The sequence below is a fragment of the Hirundo rustica genome, chromosome 7 (genome assembly GCF_015227805.2).
Source record: "Hirundo rustica isolate bHirRus1 chromosome 7, bHirRus1.pri.v3, whole genome shotgun sequence".
NCBI classification, from domain to species: domain Eukaryota; kingdom Metazoa; phylum Chordata; class Aves; order Passeriformes; family Hirundinidae; genus Hirundo; species Hirundo rustica.
This window is the reverse complement of record NC_053456.1, coordinates 35,962,927-35,986,575: the sequence shown is the minus strand read 5'-3', so window position 1 is coordinate 35,986,575 and position 23,649 is coordinate 35,962,927. Positions and strand designations below refer to the sequence as shown.

Below are 23,649 nucleotides of genomic sequence, written 5' to 3'. Positions count from 1 at the left end.
TAGAGCTGACCAGACAAGGGTCCCTCTTTCTCAGCTTCTGTGACTGGTGCATGATGACAAGAATAAGCATTAGCAAGGGAGAAGTAAAACTGTTCCAAGCTTCTGTTTTCAATTCCCTGTGATGTAAAACGTGCACTTTAGCTGAACCCTTTTTCAGAAAACCACTTTCATCTAGCTGATAAGAAAAGCCTCCTTGCCTTTGTCGGAGACCTGCTCTCCAGTTGACAGGAGGAATGTGCACACGATTTTTGATGACTTCAAGTTGATTATTTCTTTTGTTCTCAAGAAACTCTCTTAACTAATAGATGTTCTGTCTTTCCAGTGCTTGATGATAACTTGCATCAACTCCCTTTGTACAGTTTGCTGGCAGCCAGCTTATGGTGTGACTCTGTTCTCAGTGTGGTGATGCAAATGAAGTCAGTCTCTCCTATGGTGGTCTCTGCACCAGGAGGGGTAATGGTCCTTCCAGCATGATTTCAGCAGATTTTTCTCTTGCTGTTAATCCGCATACAATGTTGCTGTGTGAGAAATCATGTAAGTGGCTACCTGGAGACTTTCAGTAGCATTAGATTTTGATGTTCTTGTGATGCTACAGAAGTGATCTCTCTGCGAAACACTGCTGCTTCTGCCTCCAGCAAATAAATCCAGAGCCCTTGGTCTCAGCTGAGCAGTGTTGTGCTATAAACCAGCCATGACTGTAGCTGAGCAGCACTGTTGTATGACTTGAATGCCATTTCCACTTGGCAATTGTCCTGATCTGCTGATCCGCTCTAAAACGGAGCAGCCTGGGGTAGTGGAAGGCATCCCTGCCCGTGGCAGGGGGTGGATCAAGATGTGCTTTGAGAGTCCTTCCCAACACAAATTGTTCTGTGAGTCTATGAAAATCAGGCAGATGGTGATTTCTGACCCTCAGTCTCTGTGGGCCCTTCACAGCCCCCTCTCGTTAGATGGATGATGCTTTAAAGGGTTGTCACTGGTAATGTATCAGTGGATAATAATAAAAATACTGCTGTGGACCGTGGGTTTCTGTTCTCTAGGCTTCCTTATTCAATAGCAGGCTCTAGTGAGAGTCATGCTTCAAGTGCTCTGCTCTCTCTCCTTAGTCCATCAACGTGGCCATCAAGAGCAAGATTCCCTGTGTGGTGGTGGAAGGCTCTGGGCGCATTGCTGATGTCATTGCGAGCCTGGTGGAGGCTGAAGGCACTCTTGCTTCCTCCTGCGTCAAGGAGAGCCTGCTCAGGTTCCTGCCTCGCACCATTTCCAGGCTCTCAGAAGAGGAGACCGAGAGCTGGATCAAGTGGGTGAGTGTGGGGTGCTGTGGGAGGAGGGTAGAGGGAGCAGCCGGGGATTTCCAAGTCAGGGGTGTTGCTATCTGGTGATACCTATGGGGTGCGCAGGGCTCCTTGCCTTGTTGTGTCTGTGCAGATTTAAAAAAGGAAAATTCAGAATGTACGAGGATTGGAACAAAGCATTGGGCGGGCTGCAATCAAGTCAGCAGCTGTCTGGTCACAGGAAAGCTAAGAAGGTTCCAGAAGGATCTCTGCCCTGTCCAGCTGCTGAAGGCAGTGTTCTCTGCACGCTTCCCACAGCTTCTGCTGGGCTGCTTTGGCATGTACCCCCTCCTGCATCAGAAATGGCCAAGATTATTTGTCTTCTGTGTGCTAAAATGAAATTAACTCTATAAAGCATTGTTATGTGAGAAATTATCTGGTTTTGACAAAGCACAAGGAGGTAGAGACTCTTTTCCAACAAACTAAACTACTTGACACAGTGCTGTCACAACCTTTTCTACTTTAGGAGTCGCTTCTAATTACTGAGATTATATCTTCTTGTTAAAGATGATCTGCATAGGGGAATCACAGTTATGTGCTGCATGTTCAGAGGATAATTAATGTTGTCCTTTGGTGACTTTTAAATCAAACTCATTATCTGCTTCTATTTGGGCTTGTTTAAATTTGTTAAAACCCAAGACCGATGAGAAACAGCTTTGCTGTGATGTGGTGGCAAATTTCTTTTTAAAAGGATCTAGATCTGCTACTAAACAGCCTTGATAGCTTTGAAATACGACTTTTTTTTTTTTTTTTTAATAGATCAAAGAAGTCCTTGAGAGCCCTCATTTACTGACTGTGATCAAAATAGAAGAAGCTGGCGATGAAATTGTGAGCAATGCCATCTCCTTTGCGCTGTACAAAGGCAAGTAATTGTTTTTCTGGGTTTGTTTGGGGATTAAATAATAAATGGAAAAGGGATCGCTGTTTATTCTCTATAATAGATTTCCTTAGAGCAGCCACAGTGTGGAGCCTGTCTTCCTCTGAAGGGGTGTGGGCAGGCTAGAGCAGCAGTTTGGGCTCTCTGTGTGAGCAAGATCCAAACCAGGTAATTGGGAAGGCATTTTGAAGAGCCTTGGGGATTCTGGTAGGGCCCCACTGGGAATCCTGCAGAATCTCTCTTGTGTAGAGGGTGCAGGACTCTGAGCAGCCTGAAGGAAGCGTTGTGCTGATCTTGGTTATGAGATGCTGCTGGACAGAAACACATCCCTGAGCCTCCAGCATCCTCCAGCCCCCAGTCGGGAAGATGTGCATGAGTCTGGGGAAAGCCACTTGGAAGGAGTCTTGTCCTGATAGTGTGAGAAGCAGAGATGATAAAAATGCCTGGCCTTTACCCAGAGGTTGTTCCTCATGTGCAGCTTTCAGCACCAACGAGCACGACAGGGATAACTGGAATGGGCAGCTGAAGCTGCTGCTGGAGTGGAACCAGCTGGACCTGGCCAGCGATGAGATCTTCACCAATGACCGAAACTGGGAGGTACAGCCCCTTCTGAGTGAGTGCAGGGAGCTGTGGGAGGGACACATCCCAGCAGGAGCCACTGTCTCAGCACCTCAGCCTCTGTGTTAAGAGAGTGTCTGTTGCTCCACCACTGACTGTCGCATTCCATTCAGCCTGGGGAAGAGGAGGTCAGACCTCCCTGGGAGCTGCTGCTTCCTCCCTAGGGGCAGCTCCCATCTGCAGTGACAGCGACAGGACCCCAGGTCATGGCTGGAGCTGTGTCAGGGCGGGGTCAGGCTGGAGATCAGGGAAAGGCTCTGCTCCCAGAGTGTGCTGGGCACTCTCCAGGCTTCCCAGGAAACCGGCACAGCCTCGAGGCTACAACAGCCCAAGGAGCATTTGAACAATGCTCTCAAGGGTGCACAGGGTGGGATTGATGGGGTGTCTGTGCAGGGCCTGGACTCCATGAGCCTTGTGGGTCCTTTCCAGCTAACTCAGGATAGTCCATAAAGCCAGGATCTGTCATTCCACGATGATCCAGTCTATCGTCACTGGTTGGAGGGTGATCTGCCCATGCCAGAAATGCTCTGGGCCATCCAGCCAAGGCAACTGTGTATAGAAGAAACCCTCTGATTCTGGTGAAAATGTGACAATGACCATGTGTCAGGCCTTAGATAAGATTTACATTTCTCATGTGATCCCTAACATTTGCTGTTCCATTTCTTCCTAGTCTGCTGACCTACAGGATGTGATGTTCACAGCCCTGGTGAAAGACAGGCCCAAATTTGTCCGACTCTTCCTGGAAAATGGCTTGAATCTGCGGAAGTTCCTCACCACAGAGGTCCTGAGGGAGCTGTACACCAATAACTTCAGCAGCCTGGTGTTCAAGAACCTGCAGATTGCCAAGAACTCCTACAACGATGCCCTCCTCACCTTTGTGTGGAAAATGGTGGAGGATTTCCGGAGAGGTTTCAAAAGAGATTACAAAAACAGCAAGGATGAGATGGAGATACAGCTTTCAGTGAGTGATGAGCAGTTTGATCCTGCTGTGAATGAGGTTATTTGGGATGCCGTGGTTAAAGCAGGAAGGGCCTTTTACACAAATACTCTTTAATGCCAGCTTCAGGAAAAATAGGGAGGCTGGTTCTTCCTTGTCAAATACAAGGCTTTAATAGAAATATCTAATGTAACCTAGTAACAGTATAACAGTAGTGTGTGAGAACTGACAGAGCCGAGAGAAGGGATTGGTGGGAGGTGGCTGTGGAAGGAAGAAAGTACAAAAAGAGGAGAGTCCAAGTTTGGATTTGTTCCAGTTGAAAACACTTGGTGAGCTTAAGTCCGAATTCTTTCTCTCTGTTTCAGGAGGAGTGTCCTATCACAAGGCACCCGTTGCAAGCTTTGTTTATTTGGTCAGTTCTTCAGAACAAGAAAGAGTTGTCCAAAGTCATTTGGGAGCAAGTAAGTTGAGATCTTTATTCCTCTTTGCAGGCAGTGCAGTGGAATTCTGTGTCTTTGGTTTATCGGCCTTCGAAGGCTCCATGTCCAGCTTCAAATACAAGAGATAATTGCTAGATGGCTCTCAGTAGGTTTTATATTGCCCATTTTGTGTCCGGGTGTGGACTTTATACTTTCATTTCCTCAGGCTTTGTGTGAGTCAGCTGTCCACATCCATTGTACATTGTCATCTGTGCTCAAGCTGGGATGCTGAGTTCCCACCCATTCCACATCATGGATGGGTTCTGATTCCAGGTGTTTGAAATCCAATTTCTAATTTGGATTAGACAGTAATTTAATGATTGTAGCATCAAATGGGTCATTCTGTACTGGGAACTGAGAAGCTGCAAAATGGAGGATAATTTTTAAAGGCTTCCACCTGGTATAGTGGAAGGTGTCCCTGCCTGTGGCATGGGGTTAGGATGAGATGGTCTTTAAGGTCCTTTTCAGCACAAATCATTGTGGTTTCAGGATTCTATGATCTTGTTCCCTTCTCAGAGGGATTTGCATGACTTCACTCTCTCTCCATAGACCAGGGGCTGCACTTTGGCAGCCCTGGGAGCCAGTAAGCTCCTGAAAAGTATGGCCAAGGTGAAGAATGATATAAATGCTGCTGGTGAGTCTGAGGAACTCGCTAACGAATATGAAACAAGAGCAGTAGGTAAGTGCCTGCTCTGTGAGTCCTTTAGAAATTTAGTGGGAAGGGTCAGAGATCAGGGAGTTAAAAACTAGATATACGACATGAAATACACTTTTCTTTTATGTCAACGTATTATTTTACTGCTTGGGAATTCCTCCCACACCATTTGTTCCCAGTAGCAATTTTGTGTCCTGTCGTAAAAGCTTGGCTTCAAAAGTGTCGTGAAGTGGGGTTTTTTGAGGTGGAGGACTTTTTATGGGGAAGAAAAGCTACTTAGCTCTACTGGCAAGGCTGAAGAAGGGTGCCCACAAACAGGAAGAAGAATATGGAAAATGGAAAACTTTCCACATGAGTACTGGTAGTATTCAGAGTTGCGAAAAACCAACCCTGAGATTTGTGGGAGTGGTTTTGGAGAGTGAGAACAAGTTGCAGGTAAAAAGTAGATTATTGATTCTGTGACTTTATAAGGACTAGCTCAAGGCCATGCTGGAAATATCTTGCTTGTTTCCAGAGAGTGTGTCCTATTCCACAAAGCAAGAGCTGCTTAAATAGGCTTTTTAGAAGTTACCTATATCTCTCAGGCCTGATGATTTAGCAAGACAGTAAGGAGTGAACAGCGCATTTCCCAGTGAAAAAGCATCAGATTCTGACTATTTCAACCCTCCTGTTAATTTTGGACTGACTATAATTCATTAGATGAGTGCCAAATGGAATTTGAGAAAAGAGGATGAAACAAGTAGATTTACTGAGTCATTTAAGGAGAAACATTTTTTACTCACTTTTTAGTGCAGAACTAAATGCTCTCTGTATGATGTAGCGTTATGGTTTTCCATCCAGATGTGAATTCTGTATCCAGAGTTGAAGATGTGCAAGTGGGGTTGTAAAGGGATGCACAGTCATTCTGCAGTGCTGAAAACATGTAAAGGGTTCTTGTCTGCTTGCTTTGACATTACAAATACTACACTAAAGATATTTGCACCCAATTTGATGGGAAACTGAAGCTGGAGCTCAGTGTGGAGCTGCTTCTTTGTTCCAGAGCTTTTCACCGAGTGCTACAGCAACGATGAAGACCTGGCTGAGCAGCTGCTGACTTATTCCTGTGAAGCCTGGGGAGGGAGCAACTGTCTGGAACTAGCAGTGGAAGCCAGAGACCAGCAGTTTATTGCCCAGCCAGGTGTGCAGGTAATGGCAGTGAAGGGAGGGTGAAAATGTCTCTGTACCTCTTGTGCTCTATTGGGGTGTGGCTCTTCTACCCACACACGTAAATCAAGATTAAAAAAAATCTTGACTTGGGGCTATAAATGATAATGAACTGGATAATAAAGACTGCCTGAAGTGCTTCCTGCTTTAGGCATGCACAGCATGGATTTAACACCCAGCGTGGATGAGCATTGCATATAATGCTATGGTTTATAAGTGTTTTATCAATCAGGTCAAGTCCTGCTCAGCCTCATTTTTAACTCCTCATCATGTAGATGGAGGATGGCAGCCCTAAGGAGCCAGCACGCTGTTAGTGATGCAGAAAGCTTTCTGCTTTGCTGAAGCAGAAATCTCTAGTATTTTGATGGAAAGCTCAAAGTTAGGGGTTTCTTTTTACCAAATCTAATGTTCTAAAATAGCATTCCTAGGTTATTTTGTTGCTGTTAGACCAAGTGAGAGTGTTTCCTTCTTCCCTGCAGAATTTCCTTTCCAAGCAGTGGTATGGAGAGATTTCAAGAGACACTAAGAACTGGAAGATTATACTGTGCCTATTCTTTTTCCCTTTAATAGGCTGTGGTTTCATCTCATTCAGGTAACCAACTGACTTTTCATTAGTGGGAAAATATTTCAGAGAGAAAGCAAGTTAATTAATTGTAGAATCTTAGGCCAAGTCAGGCTGGGTGGAGATCATCCAATCCAACCCTGTGCTCGAACAGGATCAGCTGGAGCAGGTTGCTCAGGACTGTGTCCAGTTTTGGGTATCTCCAAGGGTGGAGACTCCACAGCACACCGTGGGGAAGCTGTTCTAGTGTTCAGTCAGTCTTAGATAAAGGTAATTAAAAGCCAGATGAGCTTTTAACAGTTTGTGTTTCGCTCTGATCTCAGATTTAAGATCATAGAATCACAGGATGGTTTGGGTTGGAAGGGTCTTTAACACTTATCTTGTTCCACTCCCTGCCATGAGCAGGGACACCTTCCACTATGCCAGATGTCTCTGAGCCCCATCCAAGCTGGAAGGTGTACCATTTTTCTGGAGTGTCTGAGGGCAGTGGATGCAGGATGTCTTTACCTCTAAAGTAACATCCTGAGCTAGACTTTGAACGCGTCTCGCTTCCGCTTTGAAGAACACACGTGTTTCCAGGCATAAAAGCTATGCTTTGAGACCTTTTTCCTCTTTTACTTCCTCAGGAAAAAGCCTGTGGAGAAGAGTAAGAAACTGTTCTTATATTATGTGTCTTTCTTCACCTCCCCCTTTGTGGTCTTCTCCTGGAACGTCATCTTCTACATTGCTTTCCTGTTGCTCTTCGCCTACGTGTTGCTTATGGATTTCCAGAAGGAACCCACGGCCCTGGAGATCATCCTTTACGTGCTGGTCTTCATTCTGCTTTGTGATGAAGTGAGACAAGTAGGCAGCGCTTGCAACCCCAGAGAGTTCAGTGTTAGAGCCACAGCCTTGTGGTTTTTCCACTCTAAGGCAGTGCAGGCTGGTGCTCAGGGGAGCCACTTCCTAGCAGAGGTGCTCAGGGCTCAGTGAGGGATTTTCTCCCTCAGATGTTTAATTCCTGCTTGTGCCCCTGTAGCTGCAGTGTCTGTGCACCAAGAGGATAGGCTGATGCCAGTGCAGATGTTTCCCAGGAATGCTTGGCTTGCCAGGGTAGCTGATAATAATGGGTTAGATTTAGCACATTTATCTTGGTGCATACCTTTAGACTGTCATTCCTTCCTCTCTTCTCTACATTCCACCCCATTTATTTTTTATTTTACTAATAAGCCACATATCTTTATGCATTTCTATTTAGCTTTTAATCATCCATACAGTTTTTGCTGGTTTAGTGTAGAATCAGGGGCCAGCTTTGGGTTACCTGTGGTGTGGGAACAGCATGTGGGACTGCCTTTATAACCAGCCAATTAGCTGGTATCTTCTCCTCACTTCACATGAAATCTGGGTTTGGGGAAAGCTGGTCTCTGCCAGTCTGTGGTCAGGGCAGTGGGAGGATGCTGGGGAAGTCAGAAGAGCAGTGGGTGTGTGAGTTTGGTGCAGTGCTGCTTTCTGACTCTCCTGTGAGGGCTGAGTTGCCTCCTAAGTGTTTGTGGGTGATCTGCTGGATCATCCCACCCTGCAATAATGGTTTTTACGTGAGCTCAGATGACATTTCTGATGCTGCTGTTACTGTGGTTTTTTCCCTTTTTAATAGTCAAGGTGGAACCCTGTTTATGGCAACTTTACTTGCTAAGAAAATGGGGGAAAAGTAAGACTTTTTTGCCATTAAAACACTAATGGAGTGTTTGTTTCTGCTGATTTAGGTTCTGGTGTCTCTGGACCTGTCCTTGCACGTCCTGTGTATACCCAGCAAAAGTCCTGGGGAAAACCTTAGGGATAAAAACATTATTTTCCTAACAATGGCCCTTTTTCTCACTACCCTGAGCAGGTAGAACTGCTGCAATTCCCGTTAGTAACTGGTGGCCAGACTGTACCACGAATTTGGCAGTGGAGGCAGCTAAAAGAGAGACTTTATTCAAGATTTAAAGTTATCTGATGCCAGTGTTCTGGCTGCAGAGCTGTTTTCCTGAGGAGGAGAAATGGAGCAGAGAGCAGAGTGGTGTTCCAGTCCTCTAAACTTCTCAGGGAAGTTCCTCCCTGGCTTCCCCTGAGATAGATCATGTGTGCATTGGTCTCACTCTGCACCAAAATTGCATCAGCGTCCTTTATATTTAAAGGAAAAAAAGAGAGGGGTATCAGATTTTGTTTTCATATCCAAGGCAAAGTAAGAGCAGTTTGCCTGGGGTCCCACTGTAGCTGCTGCAGTCAGATAATCAGTTCTGGGGAGAAATCAGCTCTTGGTTGAGAACCATCTCTGAACTGTAAGCCACTGACTCAACCCTGCTTTCACTTCTGGTGGTCCCAGGGATTTGTAAGTAGCTGGAGCTGTTCCCAGTCCCGTTTAGAGCTGTCGTGGCCATAGTGAAATCGGAGAGGCCTTTTCCCTGCTGTCTCCTTAGCCACGAGGAGGTAGCCTCCAGCCAGGTGAGTGGGTAGACTGGTGGGGTGTGAAGGAAAGCCCTGTTTTCTCCAGTGGAGAAGGAGTGTGGACAGAACCTCTGTGCACTTCACCTCTCAGCAGTGGGAAGTGCTTGGAATTCAGAGGACTGACCTGCACCTCAGTCTTAGATGTTTGATTTAGGGAGCTACTGGGCAGAGATAGCACCTAGGAGAAAACTCCCTTTTATTTCTGTTTCCCATCGAAGTAGTCAGGGCAGAATTGCCTTCCCTGGATATGCCATTTAGAGATTCACTGAGCAGTACTCTCTGAAGCTCTGATTATGTCAATGAAAATTGAAATTTAAAAGAATAATGATTGGGGATACCGTTTACTTCTCCAGGCCTGGCAGAGGTTTGTCCTGATTAAGCTTCTCGTCCTTACGAGTCACCTCTGAATTGACTCCAGAAGTTGGTTCTTGCACAGACTTTGGATCCAGGCTGCTGTGCTGGTCAGTCTGGGAATGAGCAGGGATTCTCACTAGACTTGCAATTCAGAAATAGACAGTCATGTAATGAAAAGAATAAATTAAATCTGCATCTTGGATCCAAACCATGTGCATTTAGCTGGGGGCAGATTAGTGAATGGGCTCTGTGAAGGAAGAGAAGCCAGGATGAATTAGCTACCCTTAAACTGTGATCCCCCCTTCCCCCCACGGTGTTTCCTGGGTCACACCAAGACCCAAGAAACAGGTTGCCAGTAACTTGTGGCATTGCTGGATATGTTAAACCCCTCTTTCTGGGGAAATAGAAGGCCACTTGAACTCTGATGTTACCTATTGTGTGACAAAAAGTTAATTGGGCAAGGAAACTGTGCTGTGTGGGGGTTACTTTCTGTTCTTTTTCCTTCCCAGTGGTACATGAATGGCAGCAAGTATTTCTCAGACCTGTGGAATGTTATGGATACCCTTGCCATCTTCTACTTCATAGCAGGGATTGTGTTCAGGTGAGTAGTACTGTCTCTTGTGTCCATGTTACGCCTTTGCTTTCTTGGTGGGTTTTGACTACAACTGGTAATGAAATTTTGGGGAGCAGCATGTTAATGAAATTGTGAAATAAGTGTTGACATTTTTTGAAAAAAGGTCAGAAGATCTTTAGGATTTTCTGTGGCTCCTGTTACTGACTATTTAGTATGACCACCTGGGCTTTGTGTTATATTTAAGAGGACTGTGATTGTCCCTATAACAGCCTAACAATGTCTTTATCTCCAAGAAGCTGTTTTACATAATGGGGTGAGTTAAAAATCATAGCAAAGAAATGATGGGAAAAACATTTTCCAAAGGAATTGTTCAGTCGTCTGTAACTTGGTCCTTGTTGCCTCAGTGCAGTGGAGCAGTTGTTGCACTGTGGCAGTTTGGGAGGGCTGTGGGAGTAGCTCCAGGTACAAGTTTCTTGGCTGTTAATATCTTCAAGGATAAGAGAGAAAAAGCAGGGATGATGCATGTCAGGAAGAAAGTGTGTAAACAAGGTGTGCATATTAACCATCTCTGTCACCTCTCATTAGATGGGAGAGGCCATGGAGCCCTGGATGGCTGTGCTCTGCTTTCCAATTACTCGCTTTCCACTCTCCATTTCAATGTTTCAGTGTGTTTTTACCTGATTTCTGCATGATTCACCCAAGGCTTCTCTTTGTTTTCTTTTGCTGTCTCCATCAGGCTTCACTCTGATGAAAGCTCTTGGTATTCCGGAAGAGTAATTTTCTGTTTGGACTACATAGTTTTTACCCTGAGGCTCATCCATATTTTCACAGTTAGCAGGAATCTAGGACCCAAAATTATTATGCTGCAGAGAATGGTAAGATTCTGGCAGCTATTCAAGAGTCTAAATAAATGATGTGACACTTTTTTTTTCCTCCTCCCTGCATAAGAATGAAATCCCCATGTTCTGATGATGGCAGCAAGTTAAATCTGCTAAACAGGATGAATTAAGATTTAAATGGGACCTAATTAAGAGCAGGGCATTTTTCTGTGTCAAGGGAAAAAAGAAGGATCAGGCTAAAGAACAGCAGAGGAAATTTGCTTCTTGATAGCTTTTGTCTTCCATGCCTGAAGTGGTATTTCTGTTGTTCCATGAGTATTCCCCAAGCAAGACAGTGAGGATAAAGGGGTACAGGAGAATGATTTTGGTCCTCCACTGCATCCATCACATGAGTACCTGAGGAAGAGGGTGGTGAGGAGCCTTTCATACAGTGCTAGAAGTTCATGAAACCATTGGCCAAAGTGTCTGGTCTATAAATGCTGGTTGGAAGCCATCCAGATGGCACTTACAGAAGCTTTCACCTCACAGGGGGAGAGGTGAGCCACCATCCTTTCACCTGGTTCTGGCTTTTGTGTAGCCTGTCTGCTGCCAGGGGGATCATCCTGTATTCAGAAACATGCCTTGCTCTTACAGTTGCCTAAATACTTTTGAAGTTCTCTGAATGGGAGTGCTCAATTATTACCATGTGTGTTGGTGAAGTTAGGAGCAGAAAGCCATCCATGTGTGGCGTGCAACAGACCTGCAGCAGGGCACTGATTGATGCCTGTTGTCATTTTTCAGATGATAGATGTCTTCTTCTTCCTCTTCCTCTTTGCTGTGTGGATGGTGGCCTTTGGTGTGGCCAGGCAAGGCATCCTGAGGAAGAACGAGCACCGCTGGGAGTGGATCTTCCGCTCGGTCATCTACGAGCCCTACCTGGCCATGTTTGGCCAGTACCCTGATGATATTGATGGTATTTATCTTCTGGGGGCATCTCTCCTGGGTGGGGTGGAAAGCTCTCTCCTTGAGGTTGTCCAGCCCTGTGCTGACCCCTTGCCTCCAAGTCTGATGGGGAGGAGCTCACTATTTGCTCTCCCCTCTCGCTCTTTGAGGTACCACCTACAACTTTGACCACTGCACTTTTTCTGGGAACGAGTCCAAGCCCTTGTGTGTGGAGTTGGATGCCAACAACCAACCTCGCTTCCCAGAGTGGATCACCATTCCCCTTGTGTGCATTTACATGCTCTCCACCAACATCCTCCTCGTGAACCTGCTTGTGGCCATGTTCGGGTGCGTACCGAAGGAACCGTGGCTTCCTGGTCATCTCTGTTCTGACATCTCTGGGAAAGGGAGTGGAGTGCTTTAAAACAGCAGGAAGGCAGCCCTTGCCTCTGCATCTGTCACAGCAACCTGGGGGAAGCTGGTGCAGCATCCTGGGGAGGGATTGCTGCCTGTCCTTTGCCTCCATCTTTAAGCATCCTCTGCATGGTGGGTGTGGTGCAAACCCCTGTGGGGCATACAGGGGGTGATGTGGCTCAGGGCATTAACAGGTGTGAGTTGCTGCCCGAGTTACTTTGCTAGTGTGAATGAATGAGTTATTATCACTCCTCAGGACACTGTGGTTTTCTTACCCCGAAGTGCCATGTGGTCAGGATGGGTCTTGTACTGCTTTGATGGACCTGCCGTTTATTGTTCTGACTTAGACCACTGGCAGTGGGCCACGTCCCCTTGGGACATGCAAAAGGACTTTGTCTTGAGAAGTGTCATCACCTCTAGACCTGCAAGGGCAAGGAACATCTTCCTCAACTTCTTCCAGAAATCTTGGTTGCATGCACTGCAAGCTGTGACACGGAATTGATTTAATCATGGGAAGTCCTTCATATCAGACTTTGGCATGTGTTGCCTTGTGTGTCTCACTTGGGAATGTAGGTGGATTAGTGCTGTGGCTCTGTTCCCATTCCCAGCCCTGCTCCTTTTCTGCTTTGCACTCACTTGCAATGTAACAAGAGTACTCAAAGCCTCTGGCCATCATTCTTGAGGACCACTTGATTTATTTTCGTATTTTGATAGTACTTGGCAGGAAGTTGCTTTGGCAACAGAGTATTGTCAGGACTCTTGGTGCTGCTGAAGAGAATCTCTCATCTGAAAACTGCCAGTGTTTCCTGGCCTGAGATGAGATGCTTGTGTGTGATAAGTTGTGAATGCCTCAGATTTAGGTTCTGCTCTCCCCTCAGTTCTGAATCTTTCTCCCCAGGCTGAGTTGGACTCTAAAGACAGTTGGAAATGGGGTTTTTTTTGGCAAGGCAGCCAGGATGGGTACAGCATGTCTGGGGACAGACAAGCATGCTCATACTCCCTAGAAGGGGTGCAAGTACCTCACAATAATAAAGGAAAGTGTAACAGTAAGCCAGCTTCTACCATAAAACCTTTAATATTTGCTAGAACACTTACTTTAACAGCACCTAATGCTAAATGCTCTAGTTTATGATGTTACACCAGGAAAAATCCCTCTAGTTTTTGCCAGCTATATTTATCTTTTAAACAAAAAAAGAGAATTTCCACCAGGTGAAGGTTCTCATTTATCTCATGTAAAAGGTCCATTAGGCTCTCAGCAGAGGCATTTTGGAAGCATCCATCTGCCATTTAATGTCACACTGAAAGGTCAGGCAGCCTGGGAGCAGCTTGCTCCTGTGGTTGGTGCTTTGCTGGGTGTTTTGTGCCATGTGTTTGATCTGTGCCTGGAGTGTCCTTAATACCTCTACTAAAAATCTCAGGAGCTTGTAAATTTTTTGTAAGTGTTCTATTTTTAGGGGTGGGGGGTTGTGTGTTTTGTTGTTTTTTTTTTTTCCACTAAGAAATGAGTTATCTGCTCAATTAGTAAGACATAATACCTTGTAAAGAAGCTCCCTGTTCTCATGTGTCTAGGCTAGAAGAAGATTGCTTAGAGCTGAGGTAGTAAAAGCACATAGAGTACTTTTTTCCTATTCTGTTTTTTTCCTGTTTATTTGTAACTTCAAGGGTTTTTTTCCTACTGTCTTAGTTCCTCCCATTTGCAAATTACTCTCTAAGAAGGAAAATAAATTAAATAACCAAGTCAATAAAAATTACCACCTTCAGTATGACTGGGGCACCTAACATCAGAAGGACATGGAGCTGCTGGAATGAGTCCAGAGGAGATGCTCCAAGGGTTGGAGCCCCTCTGCTCTGGAGCCTAGGCTCAGAGAGCTGGGCATGTTCACCTGGAGAAGAGAAGGGTCCAGGGAGAGCACAGAGTCCCTTCCAGAACCCAAAGGGGCTCCAGGAGAGGTGGAGAGGGACTTGGGACAAGGGATGGAGGGACAGGACACAGGGAATGGCTTCCCACTGCCAGAGGGCAGGGATGGATGGGAGATTGGGAGGGAATTCCTGACTGTGAGGGTGGGGAGGCCCTGGCACAGGGTGCCCAGAGAAGCTGTAGCTGCCCCTGGATCCCTGGAAGTGTCCAAGGCCAGGTTGGACAGTGGGGCTTGGAACAGCCTGGCATAGCAGAAGGTGTCCCTGCCCATGGCAGTGGATGGAATGGGATGAGCTTTAAGGTCACTCCCAAGCCAAACCACTCTGGGATTCTGTGACTGTAAAAACCATGCCCTGATGCAGCAAGAGGAATGTTCTGTTCTTGGCTCTGATGCAGCTCTTCTGTGAACGACCAGTCCTGGGTGTGTTCTCTCTTTCCCATTAGTTACACTGTTGGATCAGTGCAAGAGAACAACGACCAGGTGTGGAAGTTCCAGCGTTTTTTCCTGGTCCAGGAATACTGCAGTCGCCTGACCATCCCCTTCCCCTTTGTCATCTTTGCCTACATCTTGATGGTGATGAGGAAATGCTTCAAGTGCTGCTGTAACAAAGAAAGCAAAGAGCCATCGATTTGTTGTGAGTTGGATTTTTCCTTGTTGCCCAAAAGTCATCTCTGCAGCAGGTGCATAGCTGTTCCTCCGTGACATCCTGTGCTTATTCCAGGCATTTTGTGCTGTGCTGGGAAATTTCCAAGGGCAGTGTAGACCTCTGTCACCCAAAGCCACTGTGCTGCTGGAAATCTCTTCAGTAAGACTCAAGTTTTCAAGTGAGGTTTTATCTAGTGCTCTCTCATCCAAGCCATTTTGATGTAGAATTGCCTTGTGTGTGTAAATCAACTAAGACTTCAGATGAATCCTAACTGTTTAAGGCTGCCTGTGCTGTTTCCCAGCTTTGCAAGGTTGTGGGTTTGGACTTTTTGTAATTCATCCTGTTTGCTAGGGATTGACAAAGAGAATAAGCAGTTTCCTGGCCCTCTGGATGTAGTCAAAAGAGCAAACCACCTCAAAAATGTGGCAAGTCAGTTCTTGAGTTATTTCTCCTTTGATTTCTCTGTCAGAGGGCGCAGATGGGAATTGTTTTAACGAGCTTCCCCCTCCACTCCAGCAAATGTAGTGTTTTCTCAGCTGGTAGAATCTAAGTTCAGTTAATTGACAGGCTTGTTCCCATCCATCAGCAACCTGCCTGTTGCCCTGCAGCAGAAGCTGGATTTGCTACCAGTTTAGGAGGAAGAGCCTGCTTTGGGGTGTAAAATTGCTTGGCACTAAATCATTTGGTCTGTCCAAATCACTGAGTGGATTCCTTGCCAGGAAAACTGTTTGATGGCAGGAGAAAAGTCCTACTCAAATGATGCACAGTTGATGCTGCAGCTTTGAAAGAATAGGAGAGTTAATTAGAGCAAGAAAATGATTGTGGTTTTGCTGATGATAGGAACTTAGAACTGCATGGAGGAAGCACATTGATATATTGACTGTTGTAAAATCCTGCCTTCCCCATTTAACTCTTGGGATTTGAGTGCTTAAATGCTTGTTGGAATGTCGGAGAACAACTGAGGGCTGCGTGACATCAAAGGAGCATTGCGTGGAAGAAAGGCATCTTCAGCCGTTTGCCAGCTCTGGGCTTCTTTGGTCTCAGTTAATTTTATTTTTTTATTTATAAAATTTATTTATAAACCTGTGGTTTATGCTGTCCTCTTGGAACATGAAAAAATGCTGAAATATTACCCTGGAGGACTTTGCCTGAAAATGGGCTGCTCCTCTGTATCAGCTCTTGAATTAACAGCCCCACCACAAAATGCTTTTTAGAAAAGAAAATTCATTCTTTATCCTTCTGGAGTGTTTCAGTTCAATGAAAAATCATACACTATGGTTCTTAAAAGTGATTACTCTTAATGATCCAATATGGGATAATGTAAAAAAAGCTAGAAAGCTCAAACCCATATTTGAGCTTCCTGGAATGTCCTACACCTGTTGAAGCAGAGGCACCTGTGTTAACCAAGACACATAAAAGTCTAGAAAGACTTCTGGAGCTTGTAAGGTTGGGAGGGTTTCTGTGTTTGTTTGGAGGTTTTGGGGTTTTATGTTTGCTTGTAATTTGTATTTTTAAGTGACTCGGTTGCCAGGAGCATTCAGTGAAAGGCATTAGTGTCACATCTGTCAGAGATGAGTCACAGGTGGGCAGTGGGGCTGCCAGTGCTCAGGATGTGGAGAAGAGAATCATTAACCTCTGAATGCACACAGTGACCCAATCTTTTTTGCATCTTGGCTTTGGAAAGACAAATTAAGTATTTTTCCTTCAAATACATTTCCCAGGCTCAAGAAATGAGGACAATGAAATCCTGGCATGGGAAGCTGTCATGAAAGAAAACTACCTTGTCAAAATCAATACAAAAGCAAGTGATTCATCAGAAGAGTAAGTTTGCCTGTCTTTGTCTTCATTCTCTTAATTTTCTCTTAAACAGTTCTAGTGAAGGCAGGTTTTCAGCAGCTCTAGATGTTTACAAACTAACAAGTAAGTAAATAAACTCAGTATATAAATGTGTTTTTTATTTCTAAAGTGAAATGGTGCTTTTTTGTCTGCTGCAGAAAAGATAATGTCTTTCTGTGGTGTTTTGAGATCTCATCATGGGAAGCAGTGCCACAGCTGACTCTTGTTGTAGCATTAGTTTAGGTTGGATATTAGGGAAAAAGTTCCTTATGGAAAGGGTTGTCCAGCCGTGGAAAAGGCTGCCCAAGGCAGTGGTGGCACCCCCATCTCCTGGTGGGGGTTTAAAAGCTGTGTGGATGTGGCACTTGGGGACGTGAGTTAGTGGTGGAATTGGCAGTGCTGGGGGAGCAGTTGGACTCGATCTTTTCCAACCCAAGTAACTCTATGATTATGCAGTCAGCAGAGAATGTTTACCATGAGACCTGGCATCTCAGACACTCCCACAGTGGTAATCCATTTGGAGATCTGTACTTAGCCACATGAGCAGGGACGACCTCTGAGGAGGGGCAAGAGGCTCTTTGAAATCATGGTATTTGAAGCTGGGAGACTTAGACTTGGATGTTTCTTTGACTGACAGCTCATGGAAACGTTATGTTTGGGATCTGTCTGTGTTTTTAGAGAAAAAAGAAACAGAAAGAAAGCAAGAAAACAGAACACTGCTAGAGAACAAAACCCGCTCTGTATGATTGCTTAACTTTGCTAACTTCTGGCAGCTTGAGTATTTCCCTTAATCAGAAAGAGTTAATAGGAATGGGCAAGAAAAACCCTTCCATATCTGTGGGCATGAACATTGCTGTCTACAAATAAGTGTTTGGGTTAAGACTGCCCAAAGACACACAGAGCATTGGATAAGAATCCAAACAAATACCAAAACATCTCCTTAGTACTGGAAGCAAAAGTGTCATGAGAAGGAAAATGGAATGGCGTCCTGCTAATAAAAATTCATGTGTTAATTCATTTACTTGTACCAAAAATGGTGCTAGTCATGTGCAGTCCTGCCTCCCTGGAAGGATGGAGCACTGAGCGGGGGGTTGGGGTGTGGTAATTAGCCAGGTTTTCCTTGATATCTGGGCTGATCCCTTTGCTCTTGTGTTCGCCTGCTTCCAGGATGGTGCATCGATTTAGACAACTGGATGCAAAGGTACTTCTGTCTCAGATTGCTCTGGGGAATGTGATTCTTTCTGGGAAAGCAGGGGGTGTGCTGTGGCAGGGAAAATGAGCCTCCCAGAGTCATGTGCAATCTTTGGACTGTTACCAGAACCCCATTTTAACTGGGATTTTTTACCACGCTGCTTTGATTCCATAGATAGGAATGTAGGGTGCGCAGTGATTAGGACAAGAGGGAACGGTTTTGAACTGAGAGCAGGGTTAGATGGAATAATTGGGAAGAAAATCTTGGCTGTGAGGGTGGCGAGGCCCTGGCACAGGGTCCCCAGAGAAGCTGTGGCTGCCCCTGGATCCCTGGAAGTGTCCCAGGCCAGGCTGGATGGGGCTTGGAGCAGCCTTTGTCCCTGCCCACAGCAGGGATGGAGCACCATGAGCTGTAAGGTCCGTTCCAAGCCACAAGAGCTTCATATTGTGCTGGAAAATTAAGCAGAAAGACACTTGCTTAGCACTGGAGGAATGTTTCTCAGTATTCCTTATGGGATGGAATAGAATAAAAGTAATTTCTATCTTAGAGTAAAACTGCAACATTTGGTGTGTAACAGGCCGATGAAACACCGATGGGAAGAAAGGGCATCACACACTTGAAACGTCTCCTTCCCAAAGGTGTCTGTCAAGTTTAGAATTCTGGTGCTGTATGCATGGGGTAATTAAGTAATATAAAGCTACTAATTTATCAGAGAGCACATTATGAGAATTGTCATACAAATCATCTTTTTATGACTGATGCTTAAAAGACCTTCACAGTGGGTATTTTCTGAGGCTTGACTGAATTAGATAATTGGCCTCTGAAGTGGGGAGTGGCTTTGGTATGAAGAACCAACTTTAGAGAAGCTCACAGGTGAAAAGACCCGCATTTCCTTCAGTGTAAGTATTTCGATTGCTGTCAAATAATTTAGATGGCAAAATAATAGCTGGCTTCTCAGACTGAAGGGGAATGGTGGCTAGTGGTGCTGCTCTTGAAAGTGAAAGGAGATCTGCTAATCTTCTTTCCTGAAAATAAGTAGCCATGTCTTGCTTTTCTTTTCTGGTAACTGCTGTTACTGTTTCTGGTAACAAGTTGAAATACAGAGGCATCAGGGCTCGCTGCATTAATTGCCCTGATGAACTCTAATCAGGAGTGTCCTTTCAAGCACTCTCACATTTGGTGTAATATTTGAAGAGGCAATTACTTGTTACTTACATTACTTGTTAGCATTGCTTTCCTTCAGCTAGATAAGACTCCACAAAAATAACTTCTTTTTTTCAAGCTCTCTGATTTGAAAGGCCTTCTGAAAGAGATTTCCAATAAAATTAAATGACTGCAGCTGAAATCCAAGAGCAGCTACTGGAGCAGGGTAAGCCCTCTTTAAATCCATTCTCTGCCTTAAAAAAGTTAGCAGCAGTGTGGTGTCTTTAAAAGAAGAATTAGTATTAACTGTTGATGCTTGTACTCATGTTGTCTGATATTGATTGGGAAAGAAAGTAGACACAAATTCTCTTCCTCTTTGTGTTTTTCTTTCTGAAAAAATTGAGTTTTCCATCTGGGGTTTCTATCAATTTTGGCATGGTTTAAAATAACTTGTTTTTCTCGCTTGCCTTTTAAAAACAGTGACTAACGCAAGGTTATTTAGTCTTTTTGTTGGAGGCCCTCTAGAAAATGAGGAGCTGCTGTGCTGGCTCCCTTTACCCTTGGTACCTTTTAACTCTGATGGGCAGGCAGCCCAAATAGAAAAGACAGAAGGGAGTGCAGGAATAGGGGTGGTTTTTCCACTATCAAAGTGGGGTATTAGGCTGGATTGCTGTAGCCTTCTTGTGTCCTGTACAATAAGCTGCAGTGTGAAAAGCTGACCCAAAGTCTCTGTCCCAGTTGAGTGTCTGGTCGTGAGCCTTGTGTCCTTTTGCCTCCAGTTTGGAGGAAGAATTGGCTTGTAGCCAAAAGTACCAGTAGGGTGTGAAAGGTAGATAGAATACTAATGGATGCAGAGAACACTGTCATCTTTAGAGACAGCAGGTTAAGAAGTGTAACTGTTCAGTGGGATAATTTGGAACAATTTGTTCAGCCTGGTCATTGGGGCCTGGCTCCTTCTTCCACAGAGAGGTTTTGTCCAAGAGAACTTAAACCTGTGCCAAGCATTCCCCAGTCAGCTCATTATTTTCCTGGGAGAACTGAATATTTGCTGGACCTAAGTTCCATTTAGTCATGAATGACTTGCAACCACTGAATTTAATCCACAAGGATCACTAATTCCTGGACTGGTTCTAGGATGCCTGAAAAATAGGCTGTAGAACAGTGGAACTCTGGAGGCTGTTTAGTCTAATGCTGCTCAAACAGCTCCAGCTCAGATCAAAGACAGCTGCAGTGTGGCTGGAAAACAGGTTGTAATTAGAAATAGCAAATAGTGAGGCAGCCTGGGGACAGGGGACAGCTTGTGGAATGGGACCTCATTATAGATCCTAGAATATGACGCTTATTTGGGTTGGAAGGGACTTAAAGCTCATCCAGTTCCACCCTCTGCCAGGGGCAGGGACACCCTCTTTGGAGGGAGATGAGCCTCCCAGGCCCTTGCCCTGGAGGGACGTCCCTTACATGGAATGTGATAAGCTCATCTTAATCCCTCCCCAGGAGAGAGAACCTAGATGAGGCAGTTCTTCTCAGGTTAGGACAAGGCACCCATAATGCTTTGATATACCTTCCCAAACTCATTGGTTCTTCCCCTTTTGGTACCACTCTTGCTTTCCTCCATAAATACCCTTGAGATTACCCTACTCTGGAGTGAGCTGCCATCCCTCGCCACCCCCTTCGCAGGATAATAAAAGCTACCCTGTGGAACTGCTACACAGCGCTTCTCTCTCTCTGTCCCTCGAGTTGGCCTGGGATAACCTCACAAGGCAGAGTTGAAATCACTGCTAAGAGCTTGCAGCCCCTGGCTGTGCCTTGCTGAGGCTGCCTGGCAGCTGGAATCTGCCCGAGACCCCCGGAAAGGCTGTCTCCAGTGAGACCTCTCTCTCTGGGAAGATAGCAGCTGCCTGGGTTGGACTACAGACTATGGCCATTCACAACCCTCCCCTGTACAAAGCATCCAGTAACCTGAGCTGATGCGGTGAGGATGAAAGCAAAGCCTTGAGGTGGGCTGGGAGCTCTACTTTCCAACTTTTTCTGTTGCTCACACAGGTACCAATTCACGAAGAATAATTGCTCGAAGCTGGCAGTAATTCCCAAGCAGGCGGTAATGGAGGCACCAGTGTCAATGTCTCAGCAGGAGTCAGCAGGATTTTCTTGCTGTTTTTATTTTTGTGGATCAAATAGCCCTTTCTGCTTGTTGCGAAGTTGTGGTGAAACAGGAGATGACTGCTTATCTCCTGGCATGATTCCCGTGTTACCTGCTCGTCTCATCTGCCCTGATGTCCAGTGGCAGCAATTAGTCCTTGCAAGCTGCTGTTGCAAAGCACTCCTATTTCCAAGACTTCTGCTGCTGTTGTCAAAATCCCTTTGTTTTCCCATTTTACTTGAAGGAGCCTGTGCATGGGTTTCCTTCAGGCACTAATTGCTCGTCTGAATTAATCCATCTCCCTTCCCTATCCATCTTGTAATAGCCAGGTCTCACTTGTTCCTTGCATGGGCTGTCTGTCAGACCTGCTGGGGTCTGGAATGCTGGTGTGCCAGAACGCAGTAGACTTTGGCATCATCCCCCCCGGAAAGCCTTTGGTCCAGCCCTGCATCCCTATTTCATACTGTTCATGAACATTATGGACATCTTCCCACTCTACCTGGAACTGTGCAGCAGTGCAGAAGTTCAGCTGTCACAGCCCTGCATGGGAGAGACTTCAATTCATCTAGGAAGTGTTTCCAAAGGCCTTGTGTGCGATCCTTGCTTGATTTCTTGAGTGAAAATTTGTATCCTGGGAATGTTGGAATTCATTTGACTTTTCCATCCTGTATTTGCTGCTGTTTGCATTTGGAAAAGAGACTGTTGGAATCTTTAAATAGAGCATGCTTGATATGGTGGGGTGGCCATTTGTGCTTTCTGTCAAAAATAGCAGCTGAATTTTGTTAAATTTTGTGTGGTATAACCGAGGGCACAGCCAACTGAAGGCACTGCACATGGCATTTGTTCAACCCCTGGCCCTGCACAGACACCCCAACAATCTCACTTTCTGCATCCCTGAGAGTTCCTGGAGCTCTGTCAGCCTGGGGCTGTCCATTCTCTGGGGAGCCTCTAATGTGCCCAGCAGCCTCTGGGAGAAGAGCCTTTTCCCGATCTCCAGCCTGACCCTGCCCTGGCACAGCTCCAGCTGCTCCCTCGGGTGCTGTCCCTGGCCACAGAGAGCAGAGACTGGAGCTGTCCCTTGGGAGGAAGATGCAGGCCATGCTGAGATCTCCTCCCTTTCTCTTGTCATCTTCCTCTTCTCCAAGCTGAACAAAACAATTGACCTCAGATGTTCCTCATATAGCTTTGCCTCATCCCCTCATCATCTTCATTTCATATCTTGATATCTTTATGATACCTTCAGAAAGGTTTCTGCTCTTTTCTCCCTGCATCTCATGACCCAATGGTAGTGTATGCTGTGCATGACATCCTGGGGGATGCAGCACTAACAATAGCAGTGGTATTTGTTTACATGGGGAATCATGTCTGTTTTCCTGCTGAAAAGTTTCTAAATGAGTCAGGCTTTCATTAAGTCACAGGGCAGTTAGTTTGCATCATAAAGTCTTGAGATAAGGTTTCTTTCTAGACATGATTTTTCTCATAGCATTTGTATGTCTTGGATGTAAAAATTATGCTTTTAGTTTACTCCTTCTGTGTATAAAACCTGCTATGACTGCTATGATTGCCCATAGCGCGAGAGAGCTGTTCTCTTATAACTGTGTGAATGTAACTATGAAAACATGTTCTCTAAGGTTGGAATTCTGGAGTCAGTCTGTGTCCAGTGCTGAACCCAGGGACACCAGCCTGCGCCCGACACGCCGCTCCCTTGCCTGGGCTGCATGGGCTCTTCTCCTGGCTCCTGTGGCCCCGAGCTGGGTGCCGATGAGGCAGCACCATGGCTCCCCGGGCAGCACTCGGCTCTCTGCCCCCTCCAGAGCCCGGCACCAGCAGCTGCTGGCCGGGCCTCAGGGCTGTGCGGGCACGGGAGGCCAGCGCTGGGTGCAGCGAGAGCCCGGCCGAGGGGCTGAGCCCGCACCAACCCTTCCCTCCTGCCGCTCTCTCCAGCTGCAAGAGAGCAGCAGCCGAGCGGCCGAGCTCCTGCGCCAGGCCCTGCCATACCTGGAGAGCCCCCAGGAGCCCCTGCGAGAGGCGGCCATCAGGTTCATCGGTGAGCCACGAGCCCCAGCTCCCTCCCCAGCCCGCTGTAGCTCAGCCCCAGCAGCAGCATCTGGCCCCAGTGCTGTGGATCCCTGACTCCCCAGTGAGCCCAGTATTTGGTGTCAGCACCTTCAAGCACAGCATGGGGCTCCTTTACGGGCTGTCATCTGGGTGCTGCCAATAAGGGGCAGCGGGCAGAGGCAGGGCTGGTGGCCAGCCCAGGCCCTCGTGGCTGTCCAGCCTGCGGTGCTGTGACCGACGCCACCCTGACACAGAGCTCTGGGGCCGCAGAGCTGCTGCCACCACGGGGAGGGCGGCGACGTCCTCTCGAGCGGGGCTGCGGAGTCGCTGCTGCCCAAGTCACTCTGGACCCCACGGAAACAGCACCAGAGTGTGCACAGGAATGTGCAGTAGAAGAGCAAGTCTGCTTCCAGCACTTCTCTTGGCTACTGCTTCAGGCTACTTGTTGCACCATACTCAGACAGAGAACAGCTTCTCTTCAAAGA

At 46.2% G+C, this 23,649-nt stretch overlaps 1 protein-coding gene across 3 annotated transcripts in view; it reads left to right on the top strand.

Annotated features, from left to right (window-relative positions):
* The window catches only part of TRPM8 (transient receptor potential cation channel subfamily M member 8), a 32,957-nt gene extending 10,247 nt beyond the window's left edge, over positions 1–22,710 (top strand). The window contains exons 8-25 of one of the 3 annotated variants that reach the window (XM_040070039.1): positions 1,104–1,301; positions 2,091–2,193; positions 2,687–2,805; positions 3,497–3,787; positions 4,129–4,224; positions 4,792–4,921; positions 5,937–6,082; positions 6,580–6,692; positions 7,289–7,505; positions 9,992–10,083; positions 10,793–10,931; positions 11,676–11,847; positions 11,987–12,164; positions 14,593–14,783; positions 16,517–16,616; positions 17,799–17,832; positions 19,106–19,192; positions 21,010–22,710. In XM_040070039.1, coding sequence (XP_039925973.1) covers positions 1,104–1,301; positions 2,091–2,193; positions 2,687–2,805; positions 3,497–3,787; positions 4,129–4,224; positions 4,792–4,921; positions 5,937–6,082; positions 6,580–6,692; positions 7,289–7,505; positions 9,992–10,083; positions 10,793–10,931; positions 11,676–11,847; positions 11,987–12,164; positions 14,593–14,783; positions 16,517–16,616; positions 17,799–17,832; positions 19,106–19,156 — 2,370 coding nt within the window. In that variant the 3' untranslated portion in view covers positions 19,157–19,192; positions 21,010–22,710. Of the gene's footprint in view, positions 1–1,103; positions 1,302–2,090; positions 2,194–2,686; positions 2,806–3,496; positions 3,788–4,128; positions 4,225–4,791; positions 4,922–5,936; positions 6,083–6,579; positions 6,693–7,288; positions 7,506–9,991; positions 10,084–10,792; positions 10,932–11,675; positions 11,848–11,986; positions 12,165–14,592; positions 14,784–16,516; positions 16,617–17,798; positions 17,833–19,105; positions 19,193–21,009 lie in introns of those variants that run through there. The other 2 variants (XM_058421363.1, XR_009208037.1) reach the window with 2 other exon arrangements.
* The last annotated feature ends 939 nt before the right edge of the window (positions 22,711–23,649 follow it).